At 41.0% G+C, this 12229-nt stretch overlaps 1 protein-coding gene across 2 annotated transcripts in view; it reads right to left on the reverse strand.

Annotated features, from left to right (window-relative positions):
* Positions 1-12229, reverse strand: part of Fndc3b (fibronectin type III domain containing 3B) — a 281337-nt gene that overhangs the window by 127508 nt on the left and 141600 nt on the right. For both annotated transcript variants that reach the window (XM_069991887.1, XM_069991888.1), the window contains exon 4: positions 5013-5089. In XM_069991887.1, coding sequence (XP_069847988.1) covers positions 5013-5089 — 77 coding nt within the window. The remainder of the gene's footprint in view (positions 1-5012; positions 5090-12229) is intronic.

Genomic DNA, 12229 nt, shown 5'->3' on the forward strand with positions numbered 1-12229 from the left:
GGGTGATAATACACAGATCAAAGCCCTCCACAGTCAACCTAACAGGCCACTAGTACATTCCTTGACACCTAGCTACACAGCTTTATGGAACAAGTTAGTTTTCATAATGTTCATAACTCTAAGACAGCTCTGATAATTAACTCAGAGAAGAACAAAGCTGGAGAACAATGAAGAACAATGTTAGAAAAACAGAGGGAAAGACTGAGGCCAAGAGATCTGGTGAGGATTAACACAGTACCACCCGTGGGTGGGGACCCTAGAGACCCAGGGCTTTTCTATTTGTATACTGCATCCCACTTGGATTAAGTCATCTGTCATGAGGCACCAGGAAGAAATAGGGTGAATCTTTCTCAGAGATGGACAGACCCATGGTGCTAAGCTTTGTGCTACTCCCCAGTGGGGGCCATTACATTAGAGCCCAAGGCCTTAAACAGGCCCAGGGACTCTAGCCTGCAAGGTAGGGGCCATTACATTAGAGCACAAGGCCTTAAACAGGCCCAGGGACTCTAGCCTGCAAGCTTGTAAGGTGGAGTGAATGCAGGGAACCCTGAATCAGAAATCTTTTTATTTTTTAGTACTTCTTTTAGTTGTAAATGTAATCAACAAGTTACAATAGTTTTAGCAGTACTTCAGGTTTTGTTAGTTTTAAAGCCCAGATACTTTGATAATACACTATAAGGTTTATTAGGTAACAAGATATATGCTGATCACAGCTATGAAATTACTTGTTATTAGTTGCCAGATAGTGATTCCTTTTTTTTCTTTTCTTTTCTTTTTTTTTTTTTTTTTTTTTTTTTGGTGATTAATTGGAAAGAAGAGTCTCATGGACTTTCCTGCCTCATGAGACTTCCAACTGGGATCCTCAAATCTCCTCCTGAGTAGCTGGGATTACAGGCATAACCCACTGGTACCCAGCTAGCGATATCTTCCTTTAATTAAGCACTCTCACATCTGCCTGTGATGGCTCCTCAAAGTAATTCAAAGTATTTTAAAAAACTGATCATGGAAACTAAATAATTCCTAACTAGTATGCTTTTCCAAAAATTCACAATGTACAGGACATCTTCCTAACTTCCTATTAAAAAATTAATTTCTTCCAAAGAACATTGAAGAAACCTGATTTTCTTATTACTGATGGTGTAGGGGGTCTCCCTCTCAATTTGTCAGGGTACAGTACAATCCCCACATTCTTTCTGCCTGATCTTAACAGTTTATAATATAAGATGAAGTGGTAATTATAAGAGGAAGCTAATTGTAAGCCACCTGACCAGGCTGAGACAAAAAGGGATGGGCAACCAAGGCCAGATTATATCTCCAATGGGCTAATTCCAGCCAGCTCTGCAGAATAAACAAAGTGAAATTTGAATGTACTTTTCAAAATGTCTTCCCCTCACCAGAAGAAACAATTTCTCATTAACTGGTTCATTAACAAATCCGCAAAAAAAATAATAATAATGGAATGGATTAGAGTGACTCTGTGTGTGTGTGTGTGTGTGTGTGTGTGTGCGCGCACACACACACACGCACAAACAAGCAAAGTGGTTTTCTTAAATGATAGGACAGTGATTTGGATGTTTTACTTTTCTTCTTTTCACAGATCTTTTTCATCTTTAGATAACATTTGAAAATCATACCCGAAATTCATATGGAGCCATGGAAAATAAAACACAGGACATCTGCTTAAGAAATTTTTACATGGAAATTATTCAGAAAATTAATGATGGGAAGAAACCACAAGAACCATGGCCAATGTACAAGGAGAGGAAAACTCGGCCGACCTCACCTTACACACACACACAAGCACACACACAGACACACACACAGACAGACACACACACAGACAGACACACCCACACAGACAGACACACAGACAGACAGACAGACAGACACACACACACACACACACACACACACACACACACACACACACACACACACACACACACACGACAGAGACTCAGGAAGACAAGCCCTGCCAGACAGCCACAGGATTTGCTGTAACACAGTGAATGCCTGGGCCATGGTTTTCTTCATCTTCTTCCTCCTACTGTACCCAGTGGGTTTACTCATGGATGTGACAGAAGAAACTAGACAAGAGGAAGCAGCCAGGGTGGAACGTGAAAGTCGAGCTCATGCCTGTAATCCCAGAAACTCAGGGGGTAAAGAACTGGAAGATTATGGCAGGAGGCCAGCCGGGGAGAAATGTGCATTACAGTCCATCTCCAATTAACTAGCAGAAATTGGTGCTGGAGGTATGGCTTAAGTGGTAGAGCATCCGCTATCAGAAAGCAAGCCAAGTGAGAATAAAGCCCTGAGTTCAAACCCCAGTACCACCAAAAATAATATGGAAGGGTAAACTCTCAATACATCTTGTATTCAAGGATCCCAATCAAAACAGTCTAGTGTGTAGCTCAGTGGTGGAGCACCTGCCTTGCCCATACAAGGTCCAGAGTTCCATTCTCAGCACCACAAGAATGGGGTAGGGGCTAAGAAACAGAACCGTGCACAGGCCTTTCAGACTGCTTCTTCCTCACTTTTCAGTTCCAAATAAAATCTATTCCATTCTTACTACTCTTCTAGAGTCTTGTAGAATTTTCTCACGATCGATCATCATTGGGAAGAAGTGTCACTTTGCTTCCAATTCAAGTTTGCAGAATTGAGTTTACATCTTTGTTTTTGCCCTTTCCTTTTGGATTTTTCAATAAAAGTTTTTTCAGAATCCAAAATAGACCCAGGCCAAATATTCTCCATTTTACCTAGGACTCACTTCCAACAAATGTTTTGTGTTTAATATAATCACAGCCACCCCAAAAGGAGCAAAAGGCTGATGGAAGTGGAATGCTGGATGTTTTTATTTGTCTTTTTTTTTTTTAATGCCAGTACTAAGCCTTAAACTCTGCCTCATACTCTTTTTTGTATTTCCACCCAGGGTCTCTACTGCTTGAGGAATGCCTTCACTTCTGGCCTTTTACTGGTTAACTGGTGGTAGGGATTTTATATACTTCCTGCCCAGGCTGGCTTTGATCTTAATCCTCAGCTCTTAGTCTCCTGAGATGCTGGGATTACAGGCATGATTCACTAGCTGGAATACTGGAAGTATAATGGCTTTCCATCAGAGAATGGGGGCTATGAAAGGAGGTGTAATTTTTGCCACCATAGTGGCCCAGTACCTACTTATGTCACCTAGGTAACTGGCACACCTGTAGGCAGTCATTCCCTTCTCCCAGATCGCACCCTGGGCCGCCCCATTCACGCCTCCCATTGAACCATGGGAGGGTCCTAGGCCCTGAGGTCGCATCTAGTGTGACCAAACCTTGTCCCTGCCCCTGGCCTAGGTAAGTCCTGGGCCAGGGGTGGGTTGCCCCTTTGGCTTGTGCACCTCTACCATGCATTGCAGGGCAGCAGTTCAGTAAATAAACTTCTCTTCCTGACTGAATACCATGTGGTGTTCTCTTTATTGGCTACTTAATTAAATCTATCTATTTAATTTACAAGGAAAGAAAGAAAAGAAAGGAAGGAAGGAAGGAAGGAAGGAAGGAAGGAAGGAAGGAAGGAAGGAAGGAAGGAAGGAAGGAAGGAAGGAAGGAAGGAAGGAAAGAGATAGAGAGAAAGAGAGAAAGAGAGAGAGGGAGAGAAAGAGACAAGAGAGAAAGAGACAGAGAGAGAGAAAGAGAAAGAGAGTAAGAGAAAGAAAGAGAGAAAGCGAAAGAAGGCCAACTTGACTCACATAAAAGGATGGAAAAAGAAATGATAGTGGCTGCAGTATGTCATAAAGAAATGGATAAGTTTTTACATCACAGAAGGAGAAATCTTTCATTCCTGCCTGAGCTTCAGTAAATTGCCTATGCAGTCACCAGTTTTTTCCACCCTAGCAAAAAATCATTAAAAAGTAAAAATTACAGATTTTTAATACTCTTTTAAAAGCAGCAGCAGGCAAATAGATAAAGCATGAGGGGAAAACTGAAAGGATATAACCTCCAAAATATTAACATTGTGACTGTCATCTCATATTCTTCAGGCTTTTGTCCTGTTTTTTTTTTTTTAATGTATATATCATACTCTTATATAAGTCAGGGAACAAAGAACAAGAATGAGAGAGTGGGAGGAGGAGAGCAAGGTAAGTGGGGGAAGAGGGAAAGGAGAGAAAAGAAAGATGGTTGGCTGGTGAAGTATTATGTACTAGGAAGGGAAAACAAAGATAGTCATTTTGTGATGACAGGAGAGTATGTTACATATTCACCAACCACTGCATCACAAGCACCCTGAGCACTTTATACAGGACCTAGGCTCAGAACAATAACTTCATCCTCTTGAATGTTTTTCTCTTCCAATACATCTCTGAGATTGCTACTGGTAATATTTTACTGAAGAACTGACCAAAATTCAAATAAACTTAAGGGCAAACACCAAATTTTCACATCACACTCAGTAATTCTACAGGCCTACCTATGTCAATTTAGTGATTTGGAAATGCAACTCTTACACCAGAGGGCAGCCCTACACCCATTTTTTTTTAATACTGGCCTGGCTGTTGTCCCTTAGTGTTTTTGCTCAAGGCTCGTGCTTTACCACTTGATCCACATCTCCACTTCTGCCTTCTTTCAGTGGTTAATTGGTGATTAATTAAGAATCTCTTAGCCTTTCCTGCCCGGGCTGGCTTGGAACTAGTATTCTCAGAACTCATCCTCCTGAGTAAGTAGGTTTGCAAGTGTGAGGCACTGGAACCCAGCTGGGTGCAATGTCGTTGCTAATTAAGTCCCAGGAAATTATAAGACGGATGGAAGGTAATTTCTAAATCAGGAGAATCCGTGAATCATGAAGCAGACATCAGATGTGGTCACCTACTTTGACAGAGGGCAGCCCAAGAGCCTGTTTCCATTTCTCTCTGGCTCTCTGGCACCCCAAGTGGCAAGATCTGGAAGTGCTGCTTGCTGCCACAAAAAGAAAGGCATTCAATCCCACCCAGCAGCTTTCTGATAAGTAAACTAAGGCGTGGCGGAGTGCAGAAGTACCTGTGAGATATAACCCGGTGGTACGTGGATGGGAGGGATGGATCCATTAGGTGACATCATGGGAACTTCAGCAGGTCCTAAGAGGAGAAACAGCAAAGAATTAAGAGGTGAAGAATCATACAGCATTCTAGTAAAATGATCATTGATGCTTTTGATATAGGATCAAAATCCAAGACAGTCATTTGTCTAATGGTTCTTTAAGAACTAGCCATCTCCTATCTTATCTGAGACTGAGAATGAAAAGGAACTTTCCAGTTATACAACTCAAGGTAAACTTGCAAATAAATGAATAAAACAACTATCAGTGCTTTGTGAATATTTCATGACTCCCCAAGCCTCAAGTTCCATGAGCCAAGACTGATTAGTAAAGAGTAGTGTAACTTTCAGGCATGGTAGTGCACACCTGCAATCCCAGTACTGGGGAGGTGGAAGCAGGAGGATTGTAAACTCTAGGATTATGAGACCCTACAGCCAAAAGGAAAAGAGAGGGGGGGGGGGGGGAGGAAGGAAGGAAGGAAGGAAGGAAGGAAGGAAGGAAGGAAGGAAGGAAGGAAGGAAGGAAGGAAGGAAGGAAGGAAGGAAGGAAGGAATCTACTACAGCAAAAAGTTTCTCTTTTTTATTTTTTTTTTTGCATTTGAAAATGCATTACTGGCTGGATGCCGGTGACTCATGCCTGTAATCCTAGCTACTCAGGAGACTAAGATATGAGGATCATGGTTTGAAGCCAGCCTGGGCAGGAAAGTCCACCAGACTCTCATCTCCAATTAACCACCAGAAAACCAGAAGTGGTGCTGTGGCTCAAAATGGTAGAGTGCCAACCTTGAGGCAAAAGCTCAGGGACAACACCCAGTCCATGAGCTCACGCCCCACAACAAAAAAGTATTACTGATCAATGTTTAAACAGATTAATCAAAGTGAGTTTCTAGTTCAAAAAGTTCCTTATAATATTTGGGTTTATGATGTTCAGTCATAGTTTTATTTTTAGTAAGCTGTTATAACCTGCCATTAATATGAAAGACAGGAAGCCTTGAAAATACTCCAGATCAGCTTGTTTGGTCAATCCCTCTGAAGGCAAGGGAAAATACAAATCATATGTTGAAATAAGTCACTGGTAGGAATACTCATGCCAAATTCATTTGAATTGTTTTACAATAAAGCTTTAAAATAACAAGGGGGTAAGTTTCAAAATACTGAATTCAGCAAATTAGTCACATGGATAAGGCCAGGTAATGAATGGTACAGAATTTCACTCAGGGACCCCAACCATAGTTTGAGCAGCTAATCAATCACAAGGACACTACTGGTCATGATATCAAATCAACCTGACACCCAGAACATCCAGCCGAAAGATGTGTGAAAGAATCTCAGCGCTTTCTATTTGGTAGCAAGCTGTCATTCACCACAGCCCTCCTTAAAGGTCAGTGAAAAGCTCTGGGTTTTGAGCTGAGATTCAACCCCCTGGGGCACCAACCACCTTATGGTTTTCATTTGTTTTCTCCTAATTGTGTTATGCAGAGAAATGCAGAGCTTTATTTGGCAAAAGAGACAGATCACACCACATCACAATGCCACTAAGGGAAGGTGAATGGCACACAGGACACAATGAGGGAGACATACTGGCAAAGCAAAAACACACAATGGCTGAGCATGGGGTGATGGGTACCGGGCCATAATTCAGTTGCCCAGTATGGGCATACCACAAGCAAAGTTTCAGAACAAATGGGGTGCTAGGTGACCCCATTTAATTTTTAAGTATTGGTTAACACATTCACCGATCTCTGAAGAGACTGTGTCTATATTCACCTTTCTCTTCTGCTTCATACTTTTGCATTAGCCATCACAACAGCTAGATATGTACTTTATGTTCTTTTGTGTGATTCACAAAGAAATCCTACACAACTAGTTCAGCATCTCCCTGAGCACGGTCTATGAAATCCAAGGTCAATCCATGGAGTGGGATATTCAGAGTATAGTCTCTGACTGCTTTTACACTCAGTTCTCAAGTCACACTTTCTGAGTGACCTTGAACAATTCATTCACTTTTCCTCTCTGAGCTTCACTTCACAAAAGGTATGAGAATAACAATTCCTACTTCATAAGGTCAAGTTTAAAGATTAAACTCACTGCCAAGCACAGTGGTGCACACCTGTAATCCTAGCTACTTGAGAGGTGGACACAGGCATATCTCCATCCAGACTGGCCTGGGCATATTCTCAGGACCTCATCAGAATGGAGGCTGGGGACAAATCGCCCAAGTGGTAGGAAGCTGTTTACCTAACGTGGGTGAGGCCCTATGTTCAAAGCCCAGTTCTGTGAGAACATCAAGCAATCAAATAAATCTCATGTCACATACAAAAGTGCCTTCAGGCAAGATATGGCACAGTAATTGCTCACCAAAATTATTCCTGATCATTATTACTCTTTCAATATTTTTTAAATTTTTATTGATGGCTTAAGTTGCTCTTTCTGTTACAATCACGTTTTTAAAAAATACATTTAAAAAATATTGTATATTCCTGCAACACAAAAATGCAAGTATACTAGATAATACTGACTGAAGGAGTAGCCCTTCCTCAACAGATACAAGGTCAGAACAGAACAGTGTGAACGAAAGCGCTGCCAAGTCGATAAATGATGCTTTTTAAATCATGGATGTGTATCCCGGGCAAAAAGTCTCTGGACTGCAGGCACAACCTTTAAAATAGTTACATGCATCTGTATAAAGTGCTTTGAAGAATGTGACAGGTAAGTGATTTACCGCTAGAAAATGTTTTCTTCCTGTCCTGAAATTCACTTGGGGCCCAGAGGCTTTCCTCTTGTCATTGTCACCAAAACCATTTCAAGGGACAATTCCAGATAGGCAGCTCAGGTGTTCAAAACCCAAGTACACCTCAGCATGCCAAAGCTCCTCTTCTTCCTGACATACACCATTCTCACCCATGTCCTCAGGGCTGAAAAGCTGGCAGAGTGAAATCCTCTTACAAGGCAGCGCAAGAAGTTACTCTCTTCCTAAAGACCTTACAGTTATGCAGTTTTCTCACCCTGTTTGAGAATGTCAAATCCCCATATTCTCTCATCCTTCTCTAAATAATTAAAGACATTCCCCTCCCTAAACTCCCACGGCTAGTTTCCTCTTAAGCCACACCCATACCATATACAAAACTCAAAGGGGATGCCCAAACAATAAGGGGCATATGTGTATATATGCACATGCACATACATTTATGTATGTATGTATGTATGTATGCATGCATGTATGCATGTATGTATGTATATGAGAAGGATCTCTTGTTTAGGTCACCAACACAGGCTATATGAAAAGGAGAGTAGATCTAGGTAATTTTTCAAACAAACCAATATACTCCTAGGCTACTGAAAAATTAAACTATTAACATTAAAAAAATCTTAAGGTATCCAAAAGTCCCTTTAAATACACTAGTCATACAGATACAGATCTATGCCACATGCATATATACACACAGATGAAAAATTAAGACAAAAGTAAACAGATACTATACGAAGAGGCTTTTTCCGTTTTGCAGAAACTAAGAAGCTCATCCAGAGACCGAATGAACTCTTGTGCAAACAGATAGAAAATGTCCCATGCACAGTTTTTAGAACTAGAACTAGAATGTTATTTAGAACAAAACATCATTATTTAGAAAATCTTAAGCTGGGTGCTGGTGGCACACACCTGTAAATCCTAGCTACTGAAGAGGCTGAGATCTGAGGATCACAGTTCTAAGGTAGACTAGTCAGGAAAATCCATGAGAGTCTTTATTCCCAGTTAACTACTAAAAAGCTGGAAGTGGGGCTGAGGCTCAAGTGGTAGAGCACTAGTCTACAGCTGAAGAGCTGAGTGACAGTGCCTAGGTCCAGGCGCAGGCCCAGGCCCAAGCCCAGGGTTCAGGCCCCACAACTGACCAAAAAAAAAAAAAAAAAAAAGCTCACAGATAGCACCCAGACCATGAGTTCAAACTCTAGGACCAACACATGTAACACACACACACACACACACACACACACACACACACACACACACGCCCCTTGAGGAATTTGATCAGTTCCAGGTTTATTGAAACTTGAAAAAAACCCCACAAATTCCTTTAGTTTAGTAAGATGTGAGATACAATACCTCAGATTAGTGTAAACCTTTCATTTCAGCATACAAATGTAAGTGTATAAACCATCAGTTTAAAGTCTGCTGGTAGGAGTTGGGGATTTAGATCATTGGAAGAGCATTTGCTTGGCTAATAAGTCCAAGGTAAGTAAGTAATGTCAGTAAGTCCAGCACCACCAAAATAAAAAACAAAGAACAAAAGTCTGCTAGTTTCTTTAATGATTTTTTCATTGACCACAAGGAAGCTGGAAACAAAAATCAACAGAAAGATGTTTTATTATTCCATCAACAGTAATTACTGAAATGATGCTCTGATCTTATATGCACATTCCAAAGAGCAGAAGAACCCTAGCTCCACTGGCTAGGACTGCACACAGTCACAGAGGGTTCCTGAGCTCAGGGCCCAGGCTAAAGGTCACAGGGCCTGGCCTCTGCCTCCTCTCTCTGACCCAGGCCACATGCCTTCCCCTCTGACCATCTTCAGCACTCACCCATTCTGGGAGTCAGACCTAACAAGTGAACAAATAAGGTTGAGAGACCTGAAAGCAGTGCGAATGGGAGTTGGCCTGAGAAAAAGACAGCTTATAAATGAATTCTGCTATAACTTTAGACATTTTAAGTGGTAGATTTAAGAGCTCAGCATTCACCATGGGTAAACAAAGAATAAAGCAATTGTGTTTGGGTGTAAATACTTCCAAATGGCTATTTTTCCAGTATCCCTTAAGAGATACAGATATTAACTTAAATGTCATATTCAAAAGGGATATAAGAGGGCTGAGGTCACATCAAAACAAGATTTAAAAAAAAAAACACTAGGGAAAAGAGTAGAGGTGAAATATGATGTGATAAAAATCTAGGAGCCCTTGGGTCTTTGTAAATCACTAAAGAATTGAGGTTCTGCTGGAAAAGACAGCCTTCTAGATAGGCTCAACCACTGGTGGGCAGATCATTCAGTGACTCTGATGATGAGACCAATGATCTGCTCAAAGGGCAGAGTCTTGGATGGAGTACAAAGTGGGAGAGGGCCTAAGGACTGCCAGAACAGCAAACAGCAAATAGCAAGTCTAGTGGTAAGTGAAGACTTGCACAAAGACATTAGGTAGGCCCTTTGGTTGGCTGTGACCTAAGGAGAAAGAGGAGGAGGACGTGGAGGAGGAGGAAAACAGAAAACAGGAATCAGAAGGAAGAACAGAAATGAACAATTTATTCATCTATGTCAAAGGATATTTATTACTATTATGAGGATTATTATTATTATTATTATTATTATTATTATTATTATTGGCAGTGGTGGTTGGTTTTGACTAAATGTACAAGGGAATTAAAAAGAAACAGAATTGGAGTCCTAACATCAAAGAAACCTGAGCTCTACTGCAGGAACTATTAAAAATCATTGTACATAACAATCCTGGGCAGGGCTCTTAAAATATGGACTTTAAGGCTGACTGCATAGTCAGCTTCAGAATTGAGGGTGGTGTGGGACACAATGGCAGTGTTTCTAACTGGTTGTAGAAGGCATAGATGCAACATTCTGGTCAGCAGTTGGGTAGCCTCCGACTTAGTCAGGACCCACAGTTAACCCAATGATTGCAATTGGAAAAGATTCCCCTAAGATTAGGAACACCACAAGAACGCTCACTCTCCTCCACTGTTACCCAACATTGTACTAAATGTTCTGACCACAACAATTCGATAAGAAACATCAAGGCATTGATTGGAGTCCTAAGCAAAACTGTATCCACCCAAAAGCAATATGGCCTAATACACAGGAAATCACAAAGTATCCACAAGTATAGGGCTATTATGTGATTACACAGTTGCAAGATGTAATAGCAACACAGGAATGTTAACTTCAAATACCAGCAAGGAACAATTGGGAAAGGAAATTAAGAAAACAATTCCATGCTAGGTGTGGTGGCTCATGCCAAGCAATTTGGGAGGCTGATTTGGAGGATGGTAGAATGAGGCCAGCCAGAGCAACAACAGTTCTCCAGACTCCTTCTAAACCAATAGCTGGGCATCATGGGGTACACCTACCACTCCATCTACCGTGGGAAGATTCAAGTACCTGACTGGGCAAAAAGTGAGACCTTATCTCAAAATAACCAGTCCAAAAAAAAAAGGGAGGGGCGCTAAGAAGAATAGCTCACTGATAGAACGTCTGCCTAGGAAACATGAGTTCAAACCGTAGTATCAACAACAACAAAAAAACAGAAATCAGCAAATTATTCACCCACGTCAAGGAATAACTGCCACTTTATTATTGTTACTATTATTATTAACAATAATAATCTTTAGGTATCTGTACAAAAGAGTTGCCATTCAACAAAGCCTAACTGCTACTTTCAAAGATTGCTTTGAGGATTAGAATAAGGGATGCAGAGCCTGGCTCAAGTGGCTCACGCCTGTAATCCTAGCTACTCAAGAGGTTGAGATCTGAAAATCGTGGTTCAAAGCCAGCCCAGGTACAAAAGTCCATGAGACTGTTATCTCCAATTAACCAACAGAAAACCGGAAGTAGCACTGTGACTCAAGTGGCAGAGTGCTTGCATTGAGCTGAAAAACTCAGGGTCAGCACCCAGGACCAGAATTCAAGCCCCATGACCGACAAAAAGAAAAGAATATGGGATGCATATCAAGTACCTAATAACAGGCTAAGAATATAAAACTACATAAACGAAGAGGTGTCAGTAGTATGATTATTTACCACAGAGGCCAAACAAATTATACTGGTTTGTTTTTTTTTTTTTCCTGCCAGTACCAGGGATTGGACTCAGCATCTCTCTCTTGGTTGGCTTACTTGCTAAACAGGTGCTCTACCACTTGAACCATGCCTCTGGTCCAACATTTTCTGGGTAATTAGAGATTAAGTACTGCAGACTGTTCTGTCTCAGCTTGCCTCAAACCACAATACTCCAAACTTCAGATTCCTGTATAGCTAGGATTACAGGTGTGAGCCACCAGTGCCTGGCTAATTATATAATTGCATAATTAAATAATAAGTTACTTGTTTTACTATGCATATTTTTTTCTAAAATGCATTATTATCTTTAGCATAAAAATTTATCCTCCTTTCAAAAAAAGCAACACATAAAG

Source organism: Dipodomys merriami, unplaced genomic scaffold (assembly GCF_024711535.1).
Source record: "Dipodomys merriami isolate MVZ:Mamm:240054 unplaced genomic scaffold, mDipMer1.0.p SCAF_40, whole genome shotgun sequence".
NCBI classification, from domain to species: Eukaryota; Metazoa; Chordata; class Mammalia; order Rodentia; family Heteromyidae; genus Dipodomys; species Dipodomys merriami.